At 40.4% G+C, this 24,766-nt stretch overlaps 1 protein-coding gene across 6 annotated transcripts in view; it reads left to right on the forward strand.

Moving 5' to 3' along the window:
• The first annotated feature begins 1,470 nt into the window (after nt 1–1,470).
• Nucleotides 1,471–24,766, forward strand: part of ANKS6 (ankyrin repeat and sterile alpha motif domain containing 6) — a 38,866-nt gene continuing 15,570 nt past the window's right edge. For 3 of the 6 annotated variants that reach the window (XR_008820829.1, XM_056332192.1, XM_056332190.1), the window contains exons 1-11: nt 1,471–1,925; nt 5,007–5,506; nt 9,561–9,605; nt 13,078–13,282; nt 16,360–16,466; nt 17,893–18,041; nt 18,498–18,708; nt 19,324–19,373; nt 20,397–20,600; nt 22,391–22,556; nt 23,178–23,347. Coding sequence is in view for 4 of the 6 variants with exons in the window: in XM_056332192.1 (XP_056188167.1) it covers nt 1,576–1,925; nt 5,007–5,506; nt 9,561–9,605; nt 13,078–13,282; nt 16,360–16,466; nt 17,893–18,041; nt 18,498–18,708; nt 19,324–19,373; nt 20,397–20,600; nt 22,391–22,556; nt 23,178–23,347 (2,157 nt within the window). In the remaining 2 variants the exon portion in view is untranslated. The remainder of the gene's footprint in view (nt 1,926–5,006; nt 5,507–9,560; nt 9,606–13,077; nt 13,283–16,359; nt 16,467–17,892; nt 18,042–18,497; nt 18,709–19,323; nt 19,374–20,396; nt 20,601–22,390; nt 22,557–23,177; nt 23,348–24,766) is intronic. The other 3 variants (XR_008820830.1, XM_056332193.1, XM_056332194.1) reach the window with 1 other exon arrangement.

Raw genomic sequence — 24,766 nt, forward strand, 5'->3', positions numbered from 1 at the left:
GAATAATATATTGCATTAATCACTCTTGCCATTTGCTTCTTCCAAACTCTGAAATCTACACGCAGTGAATTACACCGTCCAGGTTTATTGGTGATGGCAAGCTCCTCATACCATCGTAATGTAAGAATGGTTGTACTGGCTAGACCAAAAGTCTACCTAGCCAGGCATCTTTCCTGTGATAATGGCCACTATAAGCATCTTTATGCTTAAGGAAATTATTTAACATAAATACATTTCATATTCATGTATTTTTTTGTATTTTACATGAGTTAACACATGGTATATGAAGGAGGAAGGATCACTCAATAATTACCCTGTCTAGGGATTTGTCCTGTTCCTTCTGTAATGATAAATTTGCAAAGGTGTATTTTTTTTCTTTGCTGTGAATGGTACTCTCCCAGAGGACTGGTTTAAGTGGCCATAAACACAGCCAGAACTCTTGGTTGCTGGAGTCTTTCTCAAAGTGTAACTTGTTTAGCCCTTTGCCATGATGGTCTGGCAATCTGGATTTGCAGGTGGACCAGATGCAGAAAGCCATATAACTTGGAAGATATGGATGCCAATGCCTCAAACCAGGGGATGGCTTCCTTTTAGTGGTGTTTGGTGGTTTCGCTACACTCCCCATAGCCTCTCCTAGTCATCTTGTCCCCAAAACCTCCACCACTGTAGCAAGTGCCATGTTCTATTATTGAAGTCACCGATTTTTATAGATAATGACTTGCCCAAACATACAGGGACAGGACACAATTATTCTTAAGTGGCTGGTCAACTCCAGTTAAAGAATTACTTCATCGGTGCTTTATTTTTTCCCCTCGCTTTATATGTAAATCAATATAACCTGGAAAAGATTTCAAGTTGCCTGGGAGGCTGAAGCTGAAGATCACAAGAAATCCAAATTTTATGCTTAAATGACTAACTGATCAGTGCTCTCAGGGGGTAGGAAATGTGTCGGTTGGGGAATGACTCAACTGTGAATTCTGTGTCTCTGTGACAGAAGAGGCTGGTTTGGAGCTGAAAGAAAGTAGGAAGGTGTAAGTAAGGCTGAAGTATCGTGAACGCAGAGTGGGGCTGACAGAGGGACCACGCTAGGCCATAGAAATCCCGTTGTGAAGCGAGAAAAAGGGGTTACTGCGTCGGGTAAGAGGGAATACGCCCTGCAGCCCTACAGGCAAGGCTTGCTGCGATGACCACAGGCAGAAACACACACAATGCAGAGCCGCTTCTTTGTAAGGAGTCAGTAATGGTAGCGGGAACGCGGCAAGGCAAACGGCGGCAGCCCGGAGGCGAGTGGATGACAGGAAGCACCTGGGGAAGGGGCAGGAGCTGTGGTGACCCAGGCGCTGGCTGCGACGAGGAGCGGTGACACCGCCGCCTCCCGCCCAGGCGCGGCGGCCCCTCGCCGGCTGCAGCAGCGTGGCGTGCGGCCCAGCCCGGCTTCCCCTCCCCGCCGTGTGAGAGCGGCCGGGGCGCAGCGGCCGCCCTCCTCCCGCCGGCGGAGTCCCCTCCTCCCGCTCCCTTCCCGGCGGCCGCCGAGCCGCCGGCGGCCGAGCTGCTCAGGGCTGGCCGGCGCTGCCCATGGGGGAGTGCGGAGTGCCCCCCCAGGTCCAGCTCTTCCTCCGCGCCTGCGAGCAGGGCGACTGCGACACCGCCCGGCGCCTCTTGGGGCTGCCCGGCGGCGGCACCGCCGACCCGGCGGCCCCCTCCTCCTGCGGTACCGAGGAGGCGGCGGCGGAGCCCCGCGGCGAACCGTCCGCCCCGCCGGCCCCCGCCGTGCCCGTGGACTGCACGGACGAGGCCGGCAACACGGGGCTGCAGTTCGCCGCGGCAGGGGGCCACGAGCAGCTGGTGCGGTTCCTGCTGCGGAAGGGGGCCTCGGTGCAGAGCAGGAACCACTACGGATGGAGCCCCCTCATGCAAGCGGCCAGGTAGGGGAGGGATCGGGCCGGGCGGGGGGGTTGTCTCTGGCCGCCATCCCGCCTCGTTGCGGGGCATCGGCCTAGTCACTTGCAGGGCGGGTAAGGCGCCGCCGCCAGGCTCCTCCGCCCTCAAAATGACACGTCCCGGGCCGGCGGAGGGCGCCCGGGAGCGCTGGGGGCTGCAGGCGGGCCGGCGTGCGGGAGAGCGGGGGCAGCCGCCATGTTGTAGGCCGCGGTCACTCACCCGTGTAGCGGCCGTTACCCCGGGGGCGTCCGAGTGGCCACCTGTTACCTTCCCGGGGGGGTGGGGTGGGGAGGGGTCGTCGAGGTTAAATCTGGGTGAGTGTTATGCTGGGGCGTTAGGTTTTCTCTTTCCATATTGAAGATGTGGTAATCGAAGCTGTTCATGCTCTCTCTTGGGTATAGCCAGTGCAGAATCCCAGAGGTAACATGAAAACACTGCTCCATCTTTTCCTTCTGTGGAAATAAGATATGCGCACGCCCCTAACTTCTTCTGTCATATTTTTTGGTGTGTTTGTGTCTTGCCCTACCTGTTGAAGTGACCTCAGACATAAAACATACTGAAGCAGAAAGAAAGAATTCATTCCACTTGGCTTTTCTGTGTTTTCCTAAGCGGGTTGCTGGAGGATATGGATAATCATTGCTGAGGCTTTTAATGACAAAACTGAATTGTTTTCTGCATCAGTGGTGCTGCGCTTCATGTAACCCACTGCTGGGTTGTGGGATGTCCCCGTATCGCTGATGCTGGTGTTTGTGATTATCTTTACATATACAAGTACCCCTCAGGTTTACAGGGGTGTTTTGCAAGGTTGGAGGGCAGCGCTTTCCTATAAGAATTGAATGTTTGAGAAGAGAACAGTTTCTTGGTGGATTTCCACCCCCCCCACCCCCCCGTTGGTTTACAACAGATTAAAATACTTGGAAGGAAAGAGTCTGTTTCAAAGTCAGTGTTTCTTCTTTTGGTTAAAGCCCATAGAAAGTTCCAAAGAATGAGTCACACAGCTGGTTTCCCAGTAAGAACAAGGAAGACAAGGTTCAACAGTTTTGTTATTTTATGAAGGTTAAAAAAAAAACCCAAGGAAAAAAATTGCAGAAACACTCTTAGATATTTTTTTCCTTAATGAAAACCGTACGCTCATTCTCTAAAAACAATAAACTCAAATCACTATAGCCCTGTCACTGTTTGAAAGAAATTACTTGCTGCCATTTGAAAAGTACTGTATCATTGAAGCCTGGGGAGAAAACACGGAGTGGAAGAGCATGTTTCTTTTTTCTTTTTAATGGATAACTAAAAAGGAAACATAGTCTTTGTACAGACGTAGGTTTCAAACTATGTACATGTTTTTCTGGCTGCGGTTAGTCCTGTTGAAACTGGACAGGAGATACATATATGCATAAAATTAGTCATGTACAGGAGTTGCAGGCTCTAGTGAGGTGATGGAGTGAAGGCTACCAGGATAGACCTAGGGACTAGACAGGTCCTCAAAGCTTTAGCCTGCAACTCTGTACTTTGTTAAAGGAAACTAGGGGTCTTGTGTCTGCTTTAGTAGTGTTCTTTGGGATTTCCTCGACTAACGTTTGCTTTGCTGCAGTGTAGAAAGTCTGCTTCCAGGATCAAAGTTTGATGGTGTTAAACACTGCACAAGCACACAGTAATGTACGATATCTGTGACAAAAGCCCAAAGTACCCATCTTGTCAATCTGTTATGTTTATTGAAATGTGGGGATTCCTCAGCAGAAGAATGGTAAACTGTTTCCGTTTTCTCATGGTTAACTAGCTGGTTGGGTGTATGGCTTTCATGACTGTCTTTTGTTTACTGGCAAACTACCAGAGCCTCTGATAGTCAAGTGGTATCAGGGCTGGGTTACGGGTGAAACTGGTGTCAAGAGTTCAATACTCTGACAAAGTTCTTTTAGATACTCGACATAAGGAGGCTTTAATACCAAGTTTCTTTATTGGAATATATTTGATGTTACATAGGATTTTAGTTTAGCCTAGTGATAGAGCAGCCTCCTGAAATCATGACACAAGCCTAATATAGCAGCCAAAACACACAGTTGAACCCAAGACAAACAGCACGCCCATTAGTAGTCCCTGTATGCTCACCGTCATGATGCTGGTCATCCCCAGTTGCCAGGGAAGAATATGTGGCTGGAAGCCAGCTCATGCCCCATGTTCTCTTCAAAATTTGTTTTGTTGGGTTGCTCAGTTTTGGTGCTCTGTGTTGGGCTGAGCTGTGTAGACACTTCCCCTATGCTGGTCTGACTGACTCAGGAGGATAATAGTTTTGATTGTTTTAGGGAAGGCCATTCACACAGACAGTTGTCCCACTCTGCTGATAGAGCTGTTTCTCTAAAACAAAGGGCGCCCTTCAATCCCTTTTACATTGAGAGAAGTTCAGCTTAGTTTACAACAGCTGTCGTCACTGGCTGTGCTCTTCTGTTCTGAGCTTTGTGGGCACATGCCTGCCTTGCCTGAGCCTTCTTCCATTGTGGGGGTACATTGATAGTTCACAACTGGAAAGCAAGGGATGATGCAAATACAAAGTCTGGCTATCCAGTTCATGAAAAGGTCTTTTTTGTTTTCTTTTTTTTTTTTTAGCATTGACCCTTTGAAGTAGTTTTTATTCTACTTGTTCAATAGTAATGAGGGTGCTTAATTAAGATCTCTGCAAATAAACTGCCTTTGATTCTTGAATGTGATACAGGCCTGGAAATAAGAGATGAAAGTGACACTGTGGTTTATAGAAGTTACATGTTGATGTTATGCAGTTGAAAATGAGGCTAGCACCTTGCTGCTTTACCAGAACATCCTTTTAAATAGGTGCCTGGTTTATGAGCATGGTCACTGGTACATGTGGAATGGTTTATTTTACAGTTCTCAGCTGTTCATTGCTCCCCTCCAGTAAGGTGACCACTGTCACATTCAGTGGTATGTGTGTAGTCCCTCACAGTATATTAGTCAGTAGATTTAGTAACAGTTTTCTGTGTTCAGAGTATGTCGGTTTTCTTTTGAGAAGCCTCTGCCATCCAAGGTGTTAATTCTCCTCCTTACTTCTTTCTCTCAAGGTTTGGACACATAAGTGTGGCTCACATATTGCTGGAGAATGGTGCTGATCTCAATGCACAGAATAAGTTAGGAGCCAGTGTCCTCACAATGGCCTCCAGAGGTGGCCACGTCAGCATGGTGAAATTGTTGCTGGAATCTGGAGCTTTTGTAGACAATTATGATCATTTTAGCACAAGTGTGCTTAACAGCAGCAGAGATGAGCTTCCTGATATCACTCCACTAATGGCAGCTGCTCAGCATGGACACGAGGCAGTGGTACATCTGTTATTAGACTGGGGAGCGGATTGTAATTACGCTGTGAAGACTATGGGTTGGAGTCCTTTAATGCTGGCCGCTGTTAGTGGAAAGGTGAGCTTGGCACAGCAGTTGATGGAGAAAGGTGCCAATCCTGATCACCTGAATGTACTACATAAAACACCTTTTGAAATCTCTGTTGGCTTCAAACACAAAGACATGAAGGACTACCTGGAATCTCTCACAACAATCAGATCCCAGACAGGTATGGAGCATTAGTTTTTTTGTTTCACTTTCTTGAAGTTTTGATTGTGTATTTAGAAATCGAAGGAGTTATTTTGTATGTACATGATGTTCTTTATAATTTGTAACTAGACTCTTGAAAATGTTGGAATAAGTACACCTACCTCAAGTGCGGGAGGAATGCACAACTTCAGCAAGTTATCTCCACGTTAACATGACAAGATCCCTGTCCTGCAATAAAAATAATGTGAAACATTTTAAAGTATTTTAAATGTTTACTTTTAAACCACCCGATCCAGTTGCTCATTTAAGAAGAAATTACAAAGGCCTACTTGAAATCACAGTAAAAAAGGGACATAAAACCCCAGGATATCACAGAAAGGATATCATAGACTGAGAAAACCTGAGAGACTGAAGAAGTTGAAAATGTCTGGTTTCATGAGGAGGTGATTAAGAGGTGTGATTAATAAAGTGTCCACATAGGGCACAGGATGTCCAATACTGGAGGGCCTTTTTATGTGGCAGCCAAAGAAAGAAACTCTGTTTAAAGTTAGAAGAATTCAAATGGGAAATAAGACACTATATTTTGCAGTGAAGCTTAGACCTGAAGTGACTTAGTAGAGGTGTAATCAAGGGTTAAATGCCTTTCTAAACCTCATGATTGGATTGTCTTCACTTGGTGTCACATATAAGGCCTGTGACTTGCAGAAAACCAGATGAGGTTAACCTAACATTTTCTTCTACCTCTCTCTGAATATGTGAAACCTCCTCAGAGCCCTTTGATAGTGGAGTGTGTATTCTGAGAAAACCAAGTATTAATGTGAATGAATAACAAGTCGGCATGTGCCCTACTTTTATGTTCCTTGCAGGAGATGGGAATACTTAGTTGACTTCAGGACTTAAAATTTATAAGCAATCTCCTTCCTTCAAATGAGAATATGCCTGTTTATGTGCACACACACAGAGTAGGCACACACACTGTTTGTATATGTACAAAACTAGATTAAAATAACATTATTTCAATGCAAACCTCAATTAAAATGAAGTTAAGAAATGCTGCTTTTATGCTTTTTAATTTTGTCTTGTAATTTATTCGTTATGTGCACTGAACGAGACAAGTGATAAAGAGGCATTTTGTGACTGTAATTAAAGAATGTGCGGTGGTCATGTAACTTTAGCCATGAGCATGGAAGGATGTAAGAAATCCAGGATTTTGTAGGCAGAGGTAGTATCTTGTACTAGGGAATCTGAAGGCTTAGAAAGATGTGAGCAAACAGACTACAAATTTTTCCTTCAGTCTTAACCTGTATGTCCAGTACCATACACTCAACCCAAAGGAAAGAGTGGTATATTGTCTGTCTTTACCAGTAATTTTCCATTTTTTAACTACTAAGCAAATTTGTATTCTGTTGACAATTTTTTGGGATGTAATTACCTAGAGGTTTTGTTTTTATTGAAGATAAAGGTTAAACCTACTTGCTGTCACCTGCCAGTTTGAAATGTTAATGAATTTAGGCTTTAATTTTTTTTTAGTTTTTACTTATTGCGGTTATCACTCCCACATATTTTTCCACATTAGCTTTTCTTTCTAGCCGGTTCTATGAAATAATATTAAGAATGTCTTATGCTAGTTTTGTTAAAGTATTGTGGATTTACTTCTCTTCCCTTCTTCAGAAGTTTATGCTAACAAAAATACATTAAATCTGTTCCTGAAATCAGGCAGTTTGATTTGGACATCATGTTGGACATTTGAACATCAATAAGTCATTACAAAGATTGAGACCTTATTTCTGTATGTGGCTGTCTGGGGACACTTTTCGAGATGTTTGTTCTTTATGATGAAGATCAGTGGTGGGAGGTGCTTAACAAGACAGTTTGGAAGAGCTGCATCTGGATTCTTCAGCTTTGGAGTTCTTGGCTATGAAGTCTAAGGATGTGGCTAGCCTAGAAAGAACCTTTTCCAGGTGCTACCGCCCACCCAGCCATGGTGGCAGAAAGCCTGTAGAGTAGAATAGCCCACTGTAAGCTCTTTGCCACTTATAATATGAGACAGGCTTATTTAAATCTTACCTAATTATGTCTACATTATACTGCCATATGGACATGTCCACAATACCCAAAATTCTTGGGTTTTATTCACATTTGGTGTCATTCTTGCAGGTCAAGCTTCTCTGATACTTTCAGAAGCAAGGACAAAAATCTGACATTTGTTTCTGCTTTGGAGAAGGTGTTAACTTAGATGTTGGCTCATAGGTTAAGTTGGAGCTAGGGCTGTCATACAGCCATGCTGCCAGACAGAACCGGCTGACTGTAGACATTTGCTCGTGATCAGTCTCTGAGGAATAGACATCAGTCAGTTACAGTACACACAGAGAATCAGTGCAGTTCACTAGTGCAGTGCTTTATACCTTGCCCATACAGTGCACATACAGAATGGATGTGCAGGCAGAGTTGGCCTGATTGAAAGTCTTTGTATTCATATAATATAGTGTATTGAAGAAGTCTGTTTAAGCTAGGAGAGTGGATTAAAGCAGATGAATGTTCCTATCACCTCTGCTGAGGGGGAGTTTCCATCAGCAGAAGGGTAGTAACTAATAGGGATGAGGAGGGGTAAAAATGTTAAGCTTCCAGACAAATTTCTGCATTCATTTTTGACCATAGCTTCAGTCTCCTAGCACTGAAGTCTTGTGTATTCTGGGAAGAAAAACCCCCACCCTTTCTCTTGTCAAGAAGGCAGCAGAAAAGGAACTTGTCTTCTGATCCCATTGCCATAGATAGGGCAAATTGCATCCCAAAAGAAAGCAACTCTCTTTTCGGGGCTGTTTTCAGTAGCAAAGTCAGAACTAACCAAAATGGCCTGGGTGTTGCCTGTGTTCTGCCTCTGTTCTTGCTTTGGCTTACCTGGAGGAACCCCCTTCCTTCTGGCATCTCCTTGTGGTCTCCTGCTCCCTGAGGCTGCCTTTCGTACGGGCTTTTCACATGCCAAGTACAGGCGCTGGTTGTCCTAAACAACTCTTTTGAAATCAGTTTTCTAATGGTGAGCTCATACATAGTTCCTTCTGTAAGAGCAGTTTCTGAATCAGGAGAAAACGTAGGACCCACTGTTCTCTTTCCCAGTCTTAAATAAAAGGTTCTTATGGTTTTCTAGGCTTTTGCTCAGCATTTTCAAATTACTTCATTTGTAGTCAAGCTATGAAGATCAACCTTTTATGTATTACCATAAAAAAAGCAGTATCCAGCTCAGGAAATCTCTCAATGTCTCCTTGTTTTCCTTAAAATCTTTTTACCCCATTGATTCTGTAGTGTCAGTAGTGTTCTGGAAGATGGAAAAGGATATATTTTTCTGGCTTGAGTGGAAGGTGCAAAATCATGTCACTATTTTTTCCTCATCTTACATAGTATCAGCAGTTTCAAAGCACTTTGAAGACGTGAAGGGAATGATTCTTCACTAAAAATACTAAAAATTATAATAATTGCTGTTCTTATTATGGGGATGGTGATCTGGGAGTTGAAGGATATTGATTAATGCACAGATACCAAGGTGTGTAGTTCAATCATCCCTATTTATTTTTGTGACCTTCACAAATTAACCTGGTAATACTGAAGAGGAAAAAAAAGTGGAACAGCTTGTAAAATTGTAAAACTCCTTTTGAGTCACCTTTCAAAATAATCCTGTATTATTTGAGTGTTTGCAGTTGTACAGAGGATTACACCAGACCACAGAACCATCCTGTGGTTCCTTAATTGATATTTTAGTCTTCCAGGCAGGAAACACGAAAGTTTCAAATACAGTCTTCTGATAGAGAATGGAAGTTAAAAGGCAAAAGCCTATACTGGTGCTTTATTATAGTTTGTATATTATAGTTAGCTCTGCACAGAGAACCATACAGGTGAGTGATTCTTCACAAAGGGAATAAACAGGTTATCAATGCTTTCTTTGTTCTTATTAAATGTATGTCTAAATGTAAGTTTTATAGTACCTTTATGTAAATTTAATACTTTCTGCTATAAAAAAATTACTATAATTTTTTTGCTTTTTTGATGGCTGCTAATGGAAATATTTATATTTTTCCCAGATACAGAAAAGAGGCAACCTGATGTCTTTCATGCTTTGAAATTGGGTAGGTACTGAGAGGATTCTTGCGCTGTGTCCAGTTCTTGTAACTTCAGAGCATGTTTGTTTACTAATATGGGAAACCAAGACATGTTCTGTTTTTACATGTGACTTTGTTTTTTCCTTGTTCTTCTTTTAATTTTAAAAATACATTTATGTCTGCAGTTTATTTTCCTTTACGTTCCAATATGAGAAAATCTTTATCAACTTCTGGTTGTGCCCTTTATGCCAAAACAGTGTTATGTTGTAGTTCCAGTTACTGCAAGACCATGCTACCTTTAATATGATTTTTTTTTTCCTTCCTCATAAACTTGAAGTATGAAAACAAAAGTGCTAGTTGGTGCAAAGAATATGCTGGCTTCTATTCCACATGAGCATTGTAATTGCTCTTGAAAGTTGTCTCAAGAAAAGAGTAAGTGTCTTAGATTTTGCCTGTTCTCCCATGACCAAGAGTGACTTCCATGAGCACACAACTGGTAAAACTCTTCTGTGGCAAACAGAAAGAGCCAGTGCCATCCTGTTGATTTATTGTTCCAGGCTCCTGGTGGATGGCAAGCTGCTTTCTGGTTACCTATTTCCCTGGATTTTCCAGCATAGGAAAAAGTGCTGAAGTGAAGGGTTTGGCCTGAGACTTGCTATCTGATGGCTTTGACATGGGAAATGGTTTTATTCAGTTTTTGTTTAGGTTCCTGATAATGTCGCAGGTCAGAAAACTCCACACTGTTTGCAATCTCTTTGACAGGTTAGAGAGATTCAGTGTTTGAACCTTACCTGATTTATAGTTGGTATTTTGACTTTTAAATGTTTTCAGCTATTTGATAGTACATTTAGCCTATGGCTGGCATTCCTACCTATGCAGACAGTCTGAAAAAAAATAGTCACTCAGTAGTAAAGCAAAGTTCCTGATTGATCTATGTAATATTTATTTATTTTTAATATTGGAAGATGTAATTCCCATATGAGATGAAATCTTATGTTTAATGAAGTCATGATACCTAAGGGGGGAATCACTTCTTCAGTCAGCGTGCCCTTACTTGGGACTAAGATACCGCAGACAAAGAGAAAACTTTGGTAGTACAGCCTTGCACGTGCAGTGGACCGAATCCTTACTGTTGCTGTGTTTTCTGTGTCTGTGGCATAGAAAATCTGATCATATTGCTCTGAAAGCTGAGTCTCCCCCTCCTGCCTGTGATACGTGCATACAGAATAAGTAAGGTTTAGAGTTGAGTGCAGCTGCCCCTCATTCCAGCTTTTTTGCCCATGTACCTACTCCTGACTGTAACATAATAGTAAAGCCTTTGGTGTGGTTCACCTTCTTGCTTTCAACAGGGACCTGCACCCTGAAGAGACCTCTGAGTTAGCAACTTCCACAGTTTCTGATGGATCTTCTTTTTGTTATTATTATTTGCAAATGAGTGGATTTTATGAAGGAAAATCCATTTTTTCTGAACATCTGTCCAATTGGATTTCAGAAATGCATCTTTATATCAACAATTATCTTGCAAGTTTTATTGTTGCTGCATTCCTGTTGAGAAGTTAGAGGTGTGTTTTAAATGGTTAAGCCTGGCCTTAGTGTTCAGTTCATATCCTGAGTTTTGTACACCAGTGTAACAGTTGCTTTTCAAGTAACCATTGTAAGTCATCTTCTAGGAGCTTCAGGGTTTTCAGGCTACCAGACCTGGAAATGGGCAGACATAATAGTGGACAAGAAAGAGGTGATAGGCAGCAGTACCAGGAGCGCTCTCTTAAATGTCAACTCTTCACACGTAAGCTGCCAAAACCTCTTCCTGAGAAGGCCTCAGGTCTGTTAGAGAGTTCATCTGCCTGTTTGCACTGCTGTGACTTTTAGTTTGAGATTTAGAAATGTTAGTGCTGGGTCAGAAGTAGTCTTAGTGGATGAGCCAAATGGATATTGTGTGGCATACTCCTTTTGATTTTTTCTGAAATACTTGGCTACAGATAGCAACGCTGCTAAAAAGCAACTCAATAGGTTAAGAAGTGTCCAGGCCAGATTTCAAACAATTGTGGAATCTCTGTAGGTTCCAGGGTTTCTATTTAACAAATTCTGTGCTGCCGGTCTGTGTTAAAGCCACCTGCTGCCTTTTGCTAAACAGGGACATAAAAAATGTAGTCCTGTGCTTTTGTATCTTCCCTGTTCCAAGAAATTGGGTGGGTGTTGGTTTCAGCAAGTGCATTCAGCTGCCTGCAGGGTTTGTGTGGGGTTTTGACTGGTTTTCCAAGGAAAGTGTTCATGCCTATGATTGAGTTGAAGGCAGCCCATGTCTTGAAGCAGTTTACCATCTGAAGGTTTTTTTTAAAGGTGAGATTTTTTCCATTTGCGTGGCAGTTGATGACTTGCTTCTTTTTACTCTGTTCCTGCAGCGGTACATATTCGGTCACAAAGGTCTTTTTTTTCCTGTTAACTTCTTGCCTTCTTTTTCCTGGCATATGTCATCAAAAAAGTAAGGGAGGTGGGTGAGCTTAAGATCTCTGCTTAAGATAACCCTATCTATGTCATACATTTTTAAAAACTGCTTGTTCCTAGTTCTACTAATATTTAGAAAAAAGCCCACAACTTAGTTAAAATATGTTCAGTAGCATATTTTATACTGCTTTTCGTAATCTAGACATGAACTTGGTGACTGCCAGCCTCTTCATATGGGAACCTGAACATTATGTTCAAGTTTCAAGAACTAGAAAGATGACAGGAATAACACGTTACGCTTGAGCAAGGAGTAGGGAACTTTTGCCTTGGAGATTTAGTTTAAATATTGGAGGCAGAATTAAAAAAAACACTTTCTGAATATAGAAAAGTTGAGGACTGGAATAGATAAATTCCTTGGGAGGTCGTGGAATTGTATCAGTAGAGGTTTTTAGAATCAGTGAACCACCTTTGAAAGGACTCACAGGTTAGTGTGACACAGGGTGTTGTTCTGCCTACTTAAGGCAAGGGGTGGCCTCCACTATCTTTTGAGTGCCTTTGTACCCACTGTCTTTGATTCTGAAATTGTTGCTTGCTGTGATTTCAGCCTATGGAAATGGAACAGGGATCTTCATCCTGCTGAAGCACAATTCATAGTGTCTCAGCCTCGTCAATTTTCCTTTCATGACATCATCTTATGACAATTTAATAGAAATATTGCCTACTTGTGTCTTCACATGTGGGATGCACTGCAGTTTATACAGCTATTAAGCTTAGTTGTTCATTTTAGAAAATGATTCTTGTAACGGGATTGTACTATAAGTGTACAGGTAGGGAAAATGCGGGAAAACAGTGCCTCCTGCTTATGCCACAGTTTTATATAGCCTGGAAGACCAAAGATCAGTACAAATATATTGCAGTTGCTCTAGTACTTTATTTTTTCTGTTTTAATTCCACTACATGTAGACCAGTGTCAGCAAAGCAAAATACATATTAATTCAGTGGCTAAGCAGTTCTCTGTTGCTTATGTAGATTATGTTTTATCACTGTTTTGCAGGAAACTTCCAGCTGGTTAAAGAGATCGTTGATGAAGACCCAAGTCAGGTCAATATTACCAATGTTGATGGAGCATCTCCATTAATGATTGCAGCTGTAACTGGACAGCTGCCCCTTGTTCAGCTCCTTGTTGAGAAAAATGGTGATATTGACAAACAGGATAATGTTCATGGCTGGACAGCACTAATGCAGGCCACATACCATGGGTAAGATATATGCTGTCTTTGGATCTAGCAGTAAAGTAGTTTCATTCTTCTTACATCCCAATAGAATAAATCTTTCTGACACTGACTCTGGAAGCAGAGGGGTCTTACAAGAAACTGAGAGACTTATGACCTCAGTTTTCCATGACTCTTGCACTGCCTTCAGCTTTTCAGAGCAAATCTGAATGCTCTTTGGGTTTCAGAATGAGTGGCACATTTGGGAACTTGGAGGTGGCTCATTAAGTGCTGGGAATGTAGTGCTCCAGGCAGGCACTAAGAGTTTTGGTGCTCATTTCAACTTCCATCCTTTGACGTTTTTTAGTGTTTTGTAAGATGGTATTGCCCCCTGCTAGGATTGTAGGCTGCATCAAGTTGTGAAACTTCAAGGCAATCACCCTTCTATGTGCCATACTTTCCACTCTTAAACCCATTTTTATGTTCCCCTATCCAGCCTTTAGTTTTCATGGAATTTTCTGAAATGTGCCCACTGGGGAACTGGATGTTGTTTTCTCTAAAGGTACTTTCTAAATGCAGGTAGGCACTTAAGAGTCAGACCCCAAAAACTGGCCTGGTACTTCAAATATAGTGTCTGTCATATGTTTGGCATTGTCTGAATACAGGATATTTGGTTTAGGAAGGTGAACTGTTCTCTGTTGTAGCTGAAGGTCTCAGCAAGGTGAAGATTCACTTCACTCCTAGTAATGTTCGCATTAATTGTACAAATGCAGATATTCTGCTCCAGCCTTTATTTTTAGCCAGCAGATCTCACTGGACTATGAAAGCACAACCAAGGAGAAAAATAGGAGGTCAGGTCATTGCTTTGTGAAAATTTTTCTGAATTAGTTCCTGGTACCTACATAAGATGAGATTCTGTGCTTCCTCACCAATGCAATGCTGATAGTAGGGATAGGCATTTCACAGAAGTGCCTAAAACTCAGTTTTCCCAGTGTGGCCATTTCACTTACCAGGAGCCACCCCAGTGCACAGCTACAGTAGAAGCATCCGGTGGTGATGGGATGTGCAAGAGCTGCTGACATGTCCCCTTACCGGTACATGGGCACTTCTCTTGTCTGTGGAAGTGTATATGCCAGCAGAGTGCTGCATGTGTTCGGATATGGCCCTTTCAGTTTCCTGGAGGACTGTGTTATGAAAGTTCCCTTTATCAATTAGTCTTTATAGTATGAAATTCTATTAGCTTTGTTAACATACTTTATACTTGAAGTAGAGGAATTTTACTGGAGACTTTGGTATTGTTCATGCTTAAGTAAAACAACTAAAGGACACCAGCTCAGTAGAAGGACCAAAAGGACATCCCATCCCTGGAAGTAAGGACTTGGCTTCTTGGAAACTTAAAGCTCTCCATAGATAAGTAGTGATAGCAAGACTGACTCCAGGGACATCTGGATCAGTGAGACAAGCAGCAAGAAAGCTGCAGAAATACAGTTGCTTTGCAAAGTTTTACTATGATTAGTACTATGATGATCATGACTAAAATAATGATTTTCACTATGATTGGTAGTGTTGGTGTTCCGTGAATTGTGTTCTCTTTCTTTTTTGTTTGTTTGTTTGTGCAGTCTCATTGGGGAGACTTCAGTGAAACACATTAGATGTGACTAATCACTGAATGCACACAAGTATACAAGAAGCCTCTGTAAAACCACATTTGGGGTGCCCCAACTTGGCTGGGGCACCTCATGCGCATGAATAAATGTTTACCCTTCTAATTCTATACTTTGCATTCTAGCCTTTCTGCTTGGTTGGCATGGGACAGTTGTGAGTTTTTGTAACAACTGGAAATCTCTGGCCTCTGCAGCGGCTCAGCTAGCCCTTTCTCAGGAGCAGCAGTGGTGTGGAGCGTCTCTGGTTTGAAGGAGGGAGTAGGCAAGGTCTGTGTGAGCCAGGGGTGCTAAAGGATGTGTCTCTGTGCCCTCAAAGTGCAGTACTGAAAAGCAGGATGGCGGGATCATGGAGTTTTAAGGAAGAAAAGTAATGGGAAGTATGCAGAGGAGCTGTGGTAGGGATAAACAGAATTTTTGTTAAGAGAGGAGAAACACTCTTCCTCCATTTTAGGTTGTCTTTATCTGGAGTGAGTTCAGAACTGAAAAATTTCTACGATAAGAAGGAATGCTCTGAAGTGGAGAGGTTGAGATTGGTTTGTCAGCCTCAGTATTAGAATTCGCAGTGACCTGTTGATACTTCAGAACATTTTTGGTCTATGTTGCTTATGCATGTTGGAGTTTGTTTTATACAGTCAGTCTCTGCTCAAGAGGAGTTTTGTATTAAATGTATTTTTCCTAGCTCTGTTGTCTGTTCACATATTTTGTAGGCTGAATTACAGTATTGTTTTTAACTCATGAGGCAAGTCCTGTTTATTTATTCAGGTGTATGAGAAGGGAGAGAGGCTAATGGGAATGGGATGGCGAGTTCCTTTTGTGCAGCTAGCTTTTATGAGCTTTTGTTGGAAGGCATCTGTGTTTGTTATCATTTAATGCTGATTTGGTTTGCATTTGAAACACCTCAAGGAAGTGATAATGTGCATTTTCAATTGTATAATTTATATCTCTAATTAACAGAAGTACTGTTTGGAGTTTATGAATTATCTTCAGTCAATTCAGCTTTTCTGTATGCAATTTCTTACCTGTTCTGAATATGAAATTGTATGGGAAGTACTGAATGGAAGAATGATGGTGTATGATGAGTACTGGACTGACCTTTGTCTTTCCATCTGCTTTTTTTGCCTTAGGCCTTAATGGCATTTGCTTGTGAAGGTGTTTGGCAACAAATTCCAGAGTCAGTTCCAAAGAGTCAGCTTAAGAAACTTACTACTCGCATTAGGGTTTTTAGGCTAACTTTGTGCATGTTGATTAGTGTGATTCATAGTGAGTAAACTGCAACTAACAAAGGAATCATGGGAGCTTCTGAATGGCTTGTGAATAAATTTGAGACTTGGTTAGCTATAGAAAAGGTAAGAACTCTGATCTCTAATTGAGGAGCATTGGTATAAGTGGATGAAAATGGAGTATTAGGGGTTTGGTTTTGTTTTCTTAACATGAGCAATGCCTTTTTTTCTTCCCTTAAAGAAACAAAAACATTGTAAAGTATTTGTTAAATCAAGGAGCTGACGTCAATCTTCGTGCCAAAAATGGATACACAGCTTTTGACCTGATAATGCTGCTGAATGATCCAGGTATGTTATTTCAAAGAGCACTGAGGAAATGTACAACATAAACAGATAAACATCCTTTCCAATTTAGAAAATACATTAAAGTTGCTAGGAAGTGTATTTCGAGGTCCAAGCTGGATACTGCCTGAAAATGGTGGGTTTTGAGTTAATTGGTTAGACAAGTGTATACATCTATGGGATAACAGATTTTGTGCATTCCTCTTTTGTTTGTTTTTGAAGATGCTTCAAACTGTGTCATTTGTATCACCAGAACCAGTTCAGTGGCATTTGACAGCGGTGGCCCAGGTATTCTGTAGTGTTATTAGCACAGATATGAACTGGAGCTAGAAGTTTCCACTCTGAACAGCAGTAAAGGGGCAGGATAAAGAGAGTGCAATGAGAACAAAGCTAGTGAACTCCTGGCTGAACCTCCCAACTAGGTCTGTAAAGGCTGAAAGTAAATCACACTTCAGGGTTCAGTTTTGTTTTTGTTTTTTTAATGGGAATGCTTTAGAAAAGGGCAGCATGTTTTGGGGAGACTTCAATGAAACACATTTAGTGTTTGTTGTAATATAATTTGTTATTGTTAACCTTGCCTGGTATCTGAATTGCTTTTGTCTGAAGCCAGCACTACTGCTGATGGAATTAGTTTGTTTTCTCTGTATTTACTCATTACGGTGTTTTTGGTCACTAGCAGATACCTTTCCTTTATCAAAAGTAGATGACTAATAGTATGCAATTTTAGAAAATAAATACAGTGAATTGTTTTATAACTAGCTTCTTGTAGGACAGAGTGGTTTGTCTTGTTACCTGTGTGTGTATATATATATATATGTCAGTTTTATCTGCCCTCCTGAAAGTCTTTCCTGACCTCTGTATGAAATACAGATTTACAGATTTTTTTGCTTTCCTGTCCTGTTCTCACACACATTCTTTTTTCTTCCTCTTCCTTCTTTTTTTTTCTACCTTTTTTGTCCACCTTGTTTCTTGCCTTGTCTTTTCAATCCCTTCATTGTCCAGGCTGAACATCTCCTTTCTCTTTGGGATTTAATTTCAAGCTTCTTTTCTGCAACCTACACTTGGAAGAAAGAACATTCATTTTTCTCTACTGTCTTCTGTGTCAGGTGAGGAAAGGCAGCATCACAGCTTCTGCAAACTGCAAGAGAAGGCAGTTCACTTGGTCACACATGACTGATTCTGACAGAATAGCATGCTTATTTATATTGATAAATACCTTTTAGAGCAGTGATGGTAAGACACTAGCCCACTGCGTGGGAAGAAGGTATAGGAAACAGGTCAGGAAAAAAGGTTTTGGGGATTCATCTGCTTTTGCATTTGAGAGCTAAATCAATTACTCCCTTACAGGATTTATAGGGGAAGTGTCAGCATATCAGTCATAATTTGGGAAAGCAAAACAGACTAAAGGTTTTCTTAATTTGTTTTATTTTAGACACAGAGCTTGTACGGTTACTGGCATCAGCATGCATGCAAGTAGACAAAGACAAGAGTAAGCTGAACAATAGATCGTCTTTGCCTTGTTCCAGAAGTAGGCAATCCTTAAATGTCCCAATGTTGCCAGATGACAAAGGAGGTCTAAAGGTAAATATATTCAGTCTTAGATAACCAATGCATTATTTCCTGTAATGTTTGAAGCAGAGAAAGTCATTGCTAAGTGCTTTGGATCTAGTATGTAACTGGGATATTTTTGGGGTGTGTGTTCCGAATTCCTCATTGACAGTGCTTCCTGGTTTTATGAAACGTAGCATGTGTTCAGCTAGCTTTCTTTTTGTCAGATGGCAAGGCAAAAGGAAGACTTTTAAGGAAGAGTCTGCACTGAAGCATTTCAGTGCCTAGAAATAGACCTCATAATTAAGTAGTAGAAGGTACTAAGGATCCATTGATAATTGCAAACCACTTTAATGTTGCTTTTGTAGTTTATCTTAAAAACTCCCTGACAGATCTATCACTGCTGTAAGGATTATTTAATTGTACGTTTCTTTTCCTCTTTTTTTCTTTTAGTTGGAACTAAATTGTTGTGTCTTCTTATCAATCTAGTCCTGGTGGAGCAGGATGTCCAATCGATTCCGCAAGCTGAAGTTGACTCAGACATTACGCCATGGATTTCCTTCCAATCAGTTTGCACCTTTTCCTGATGAGCCTGAACCATCATTAAATTCCACCATAAAAGCAGTTTCAAAGGGTGATACGGACACTTCTGCAAACCTTGATGCTGCTACAGCTTGGATCACAAATAACAAAGCTAGCGGTAAAGCCAGAGTTGTCTTGTGGGAAGTGAGCTCTTGTGGCATACTCAAGATGATACTATTTCTAATTTACTGATTTAGTTTTTATTTGGCTTAATATAACTGAAAAGACACATAATGTATTTTTAGTATATAAACAGAGAGGTGTTTGTATTCCTGACTGTTGATCATGCTGAACGCTGAGTGCAGCATCATTTAAGCAGGAAAATGCTACTATTTTTATATTAGTGTCCTGTAGCAAGCACCATTAAATTGAATAGTAGAAACAGGTCACTCAAAAGTATTTGGTATCTTTGATAAACTAATTTATGTAATGAAAACCAATTTATTTAAAGAAACAAAAAAATAATTCTGAGAAGAGGTATTGGAAAAGCCCAAATCGTAAAGCACATCTATTGAAATTGTACAGCTCTCCGTGCAAACCCCCTCCCAGTTTCTGATGTGAATTAGACTATTGGCTTAACTTGAATTTAGGTACATGGCAGTGTCACTGGAAAACTTGGTTCTGTGTGCTTTCTGAGGGGGTAAAGCTGTTGAATGTTTGAAAATAGTAAGCTCTTCTTGAGGACAAAAGTAGGAGCGTGTAAATAATAAAAGCTTATTTATATATTTTTCAGGTGTAAACACTGCAAAAGGAGGAAAGGATGATGAATTACTGACAACCATGGTATGTCACAGTGTTCTTGGTGTGTTCAGACCAATTGAGAAGGTCATGCAGCTCCCCCCTCCCCCCCCTTTTTTTTTTTACCTCCTGTCCAACTCACTATTAGGAAGAGAGCTGTCATTTGTTCATAGTCACTAGACAGGAACTGACAGGCTGTGAATACATCAGTAGTTCTTAGACTAGAAGTACTACAAGTAGTATGGTATAGAAGCTGTTCACAAGTACTGACTTGTTTCAAGAGTTATCCATACCTTTGTATGATTAGCAATGAATTAGTAAATAGATGCCAGCAACTAATTAGTTGTTCCAAGCAGTATGCTGTGAGGAAAACATGGATGGAACATAGTATAACACGAAAATGAGAAATTATTAGTAGAGGCAACCATTAAATACTTAATTTGGAATATTGATTTGTATTATTCTGTTTCTTCATTTGTTGTGCTGTAGCTTTAAATTCCCCTACAGCTTGTTCCCTCAAGATGTCATTACCTGGTTATCCTTTATGTTCTTTTTTTAAGAAGATTGAGAAATTTTTGATATGACTGACAAGACAGAACTCCAGGAAGCCAAATCAGTTGTTTTAGTTTTTTCTCTTTCTGGAGAACACATACAGCAGGAGCTGACAGTTGTCCACTGTTTCCAGGTGTCCTGGGAATACAGAGAGGACTGCCTTGTTATTTCTTTGGAAATCAGTTGTTAACATTCCTGTTAAAAACAATTTGAATCAAGATTCAGTCCAATGAAGGAAGAGACGTTTTCTGCCACTTGATGAACTATATTCATTGTATTAAATGAATGAGCATACTGAGGTGCCAGAATGTCCATTGGATTCTCTTTCTTATTACGTGTTGTACATCTTCACAAATACTACTTTTATCTCTCATTTCCATTTTATTTTGTTTAAAAATGCATTTGTCTCCGTCTTTCTATTTAACTTACAATTTTGAAACTATATCATCAGCTTTCAGTAATCTTTCTTAAGAAGAGGCTCTTTTCTTTTTCCTGTTCTTTTTTTCCCTCTCCCAGCTGAGAAGTAGTGCTCCATTTACCAGGCTGCCCAGCGATAAACTGAAAGCAGTGATACCTCCTTTCTTACCACCCTCAAGTTTTGAGCTTTGGAATTCTGACCGAACACGACTCAGCAAAGAAGGCAAAGGTGAACAGATGAGAACTGCCTGGCCACAGAGAGCAATCAAGCATGATTTTAACAGCAGTGGGAACTCTGATGTAGTAAGTAAAACGTGTGCAAGTACTGTGTTACGTCCAGGCCATGCTGACTGGTGAGGCACATGGTGTTTCTGCCTAGAAATTACTTTAAATCTTGTGTCTCAGTAGTGGCTTGTCCTTTTAAGCTCAGCTGTTTAGGAAGAATACACACCTCTGTGGAAGGAACATAAATGGAACAATAGTTTTGTATGAAATAAAACAATTTCTTTGCCGTTAACCAGAAAAAAGTTGAGCCCTGATGAATTTGCTGCGAACTGCTAAAGGGGCTGGAGGTTCCATCTATATATTCTAGTTGCCAAAGTAGGTACAGTCATTGGAGTTTGGCAGAAACTGCTCTGATTTGGAGGAAGACTAGGGGCAGAAGAAAATAATGAAAGTTTCTCAGTTTTTAGGAATTAGGGGGAGGGAAGAAGTAAGAAGTATCAGTAAGACATAAATATACAGATCTAACATTCTGAAGGATTAGAAATAGATAGAATTGTAGGAATTAGTGATCACGTGGGTTTGAAGGTGTAGAGCCTTACAGTGCAAGTACTTTAAAAAGGGAAAAAAGTCTGAATAAATTATGATTTTTTGTAGAAGGTTTCTGTGATGTTTTTAGTGAAAATGCAAACCAAAAGGAAAATTAACTCAATTTGTATTGAGACAGGAAGCAGAACAACAAGGACAGCCTTTGCTTTCATAGTTAGTAGGAGAAAAGAAGTGCTTACTGCCCTGACATTATTTTACTAGTCCAGAACTGTATTTCACGTCAGTTCTAGAAATAGGACAATGAAGACATTTTAGGAGGATTTTTTTTTCTGTCTTCTTTTTTTAAGTGGAAGTTATCTTAATATGAGTAGAGGTGATTTAGGTGGAATGAGGTGGAATACTAGAAAGGAAGTGATATACCACAGGAAGGTAAGTGTTCATCATCCTAAAAAGGCTGATTGTAATAACGTAAGTGGATTATTGGCACCTGTACATAAAGTGAGGAGCAGGGTAATTAGGGGAGGACTAGTCATACATGGATCCTTCTGTGGGGAAAGAAGGGTTTTCCTATGGGAGTAGGGAGGAGAGAAACCTACTAAGTCAGAGTTTGAAGAACTAATTTGAGAAACAGGATAAGAAACCTGAAGAAGCTGAGCTGCAAGAGCCATATGTCACATGGTTGGCAGTGGCCAGTGGTCTAAAAGAAAAGAATTGAAGGAGGATGTGGATATGGCTAAGGATTTGGCTAGTGTATAGCAAGATCATTAGTGCCTTAGTTAACAATAGTCAATAAAATGGTACCTGTAGATGTTTAGATTGAAGGGCATATGAAAATGCAGTTGTTGGAGAGAAAGTTCATGTCACTTATTGCAGCGTAGTTAGTAAGAAACAGGGATATGATAGATGAGAAGTGGTAGCTGTTTTGTAAGATGGGAGAGACAAAACCGTGATTATGCAGGAAAGAAGTTTCACATATGGTCACTTTTTTACCACCCCACCCCACCCCCCGCTTGTAATATTGTGTGTATTATATCTCAGGTGCATTGTATATGCTTATTTTTTGTTGGCCAAAGGTTAAGGAGAGTTAATGCCTTTATTATGGTGTCATTTCGTTTGTGGAATATATATATATTCAGTGTATATATATTTACATAAATATATATTTAATATATATGTATATGTAAAGTAAGAGTGTTTCTGATACCCATTTTCTTCTTCAGGGGAAGTTTCAGAACTTAACAATAAGTAAAATAGCAGTTGAAGTTTTATCTTTGCTTTGCTTAAAGAAGAAAGATAAAAATTTTTTTCTTCTTATTTTGCAGACATCTGTTAGCAAAGGTACTAGACCAGTCAAATTACCAACATTTGCAAGAAGACCTGCATCTCCTTCAAATTCCAACAACTTCAACCATTCTCCTCATTCTTCTGGTGGATCCAATAACATTCCGGGAATTAACAGGCATGGAGGAGAACTGCATAACAGATCAGGTACCATGCTGCTTTTATTTTTAATAAGAAAGTAATTTCTAACTGGTTCAGCTAAAAAATTAGTGTTTGTGATGACAGTACTAAACCTTTTCTGAGAGCTCCTACTGCTGTATAAGCAAAACTTCTATAAACTTTGTTGGAACAGGACTAGACTCCAGAGTAGGTTAGTCCTTGCCTCAGAAAAAACATGTTGATTTTATTGAGTCCACCCATGATGGTTTCAGGTGGACACTTGTTCATTGCAACATATGTTTCATTGAGCTGTCTCTTACCTATGTTGCTTGCTTAAAAATAAAAATCTGTTTTCAATTAAAAACAAAGCAGCAAGCATTGTGGTCTGGCAGCTCTAAAGACAGTATAGTGAAGCAGCTCATGGAACCTATATCCAAGCCTATGAAAGTCAGTTCTGTGTGTGTATAGACAAGGCTGGCTTCTCTTTTCTGTGGCTGATTTTTTTGTTCCCTTTCATGAAAGGTGCTGAATAGGTCTGAACCTTAAGATTCTCTCCCTTCATCCAGTCAGTTTTTAAAAGAGAGTGGTAGAGAGACGTGAATTAAGAATTAACAAATATTTTTAAGTGATGATTTCCTTGACTCTGTTTTTATTTTGTTTTTTTCATAGGTGGCAGTGCAGATAACGTTTTGTCTCAGATTGCAGCCCAAAGAAGAAAAGCAGCAGGCTTACCTGAACAGAAACCCAACCAACAGCATAGTCCGGTCCAGTCAACTCCTTCATCCACTCTGTCTGATTTGCAGTGTGCTCAAATCGTTGGCAATGGACATGTTGTAAAGGTACAGAGAAATGTAAATTTTTGTACTTCCAAATTGTCTTAGTCATGGAGACATTGCACAGCCTAAAATGAATGAACACCTGTTACAGTAGTGGAAACTTCTCAACTCCACGAGACTTCCTTTTAATTAAAAGTCCACAAAAGGTCAACCCTGATAATAAACCATGATGTTTGCTTTATTATTAATTTTATTCTAATTTAAAAACAATAAATGTAATACTTGATCTTAGGGTAGATCTGCACTGTTATTTTGATTTCTACTCATTTCTTTCTATGGACCTGATTTGAGTCCCATGTTTTATATTAGTTATTCCTGGGCTTTACTCTAAAGTGGAACAGCTAGTTTCACTGCAAAGGCACAACCTGAGTGCAGAACATGAGATAATTTGTACCAGGATCTGCTGATGACAACAGTATGTGTATATCTGGGCTGCCTCACAAGGTGTTATTTTTAAATGGTACGAACATTAAGTTGTCATTACCAAAGCCAGGTTTTGCTCCTAAGGGCAGGCCATGTTATTTGCTCTGACTTAACTACCAATTTCCTGGAATAGCTTTAACCTCATGACTTTCCCATTTTTGTGCGTGGATTTGGAACTTAACAACTGCTTCCTACAAAATTTTTAAGGATTAAGATTTTAAATCTTCAGAATCTGCAGAGACACGAGTTAGAAAGCAGCATCGGAACAGAAGATATGATACACTTGTAAAACGCATGGATTTTTTCACACAGGGAAACATTACATTTCAGAGAGCAAGAGAAAGAAAGCATATAATTTGGTGGTTTAGTTCTAATGTCTGGTATTCTGAAAATGTTAGAATACGTAACCAAGAGCAAAATTTCTCAACTTTTGGTTTGTGTAATCTCCAAACAGCTCGTTTTTCTTTGGTTTGTTTTCTTTGCACCTTTTAATAAGATTCTTGTTGAAGTTATGCCTGAAGAAACAAAAATGGCCAGAGTATAAAAATACTGCGTTTGCTGTCTTGTCCTGTGATGTCTTATATGGCAACAGCAAGTAATATATATATTTAATCAGTAAATATCAATAATAATGAAATCGCAAAGTTGTTCATGCTTCAGTTGAAATTTCTGGAAGACAAAAATCAGAAAAAGAAAAGCATGCAACTATCAATGCCTAAACAGTTTCCACGAATAGTCAATTTGTCTCTCATCTATCAGTCCTGATTTTGAAGGAGCTACTGGTTGCTTTTCAAAGATGAGAATGGGAGCTAAAATTTATAACTCCGCTGGACCCCCAAAAGCGATGGACTCATACTGATTCATTGGCACATGATAATCTTTCCTCCTTTTCTGTCCCACATAACTGCTCCCTGGGTTATAAATGATCTGTCTCTTGCCTGTAGACAAAGCCACTTCATTGTCCTCTTCCCTCATTGAAGTCTCCTTTTTCTTTAAGAG

The sequence above is a fragment of the Falco biarmicus genome, chromosome 3 (assembly GCF_023638135.1).
Source record: "Falco biarmicus isolate bFalBia1 chromosome 3, bFalBia1.pri, whole genome shotgun sequence".
In the NCBI taxonomy this organism is placed as follows: domain Eukaryota; kingdom Metazoa; phylum Chordata; class Aves; order Falconiformes; family Falconidae; genus Falco; species Falco biarmicus.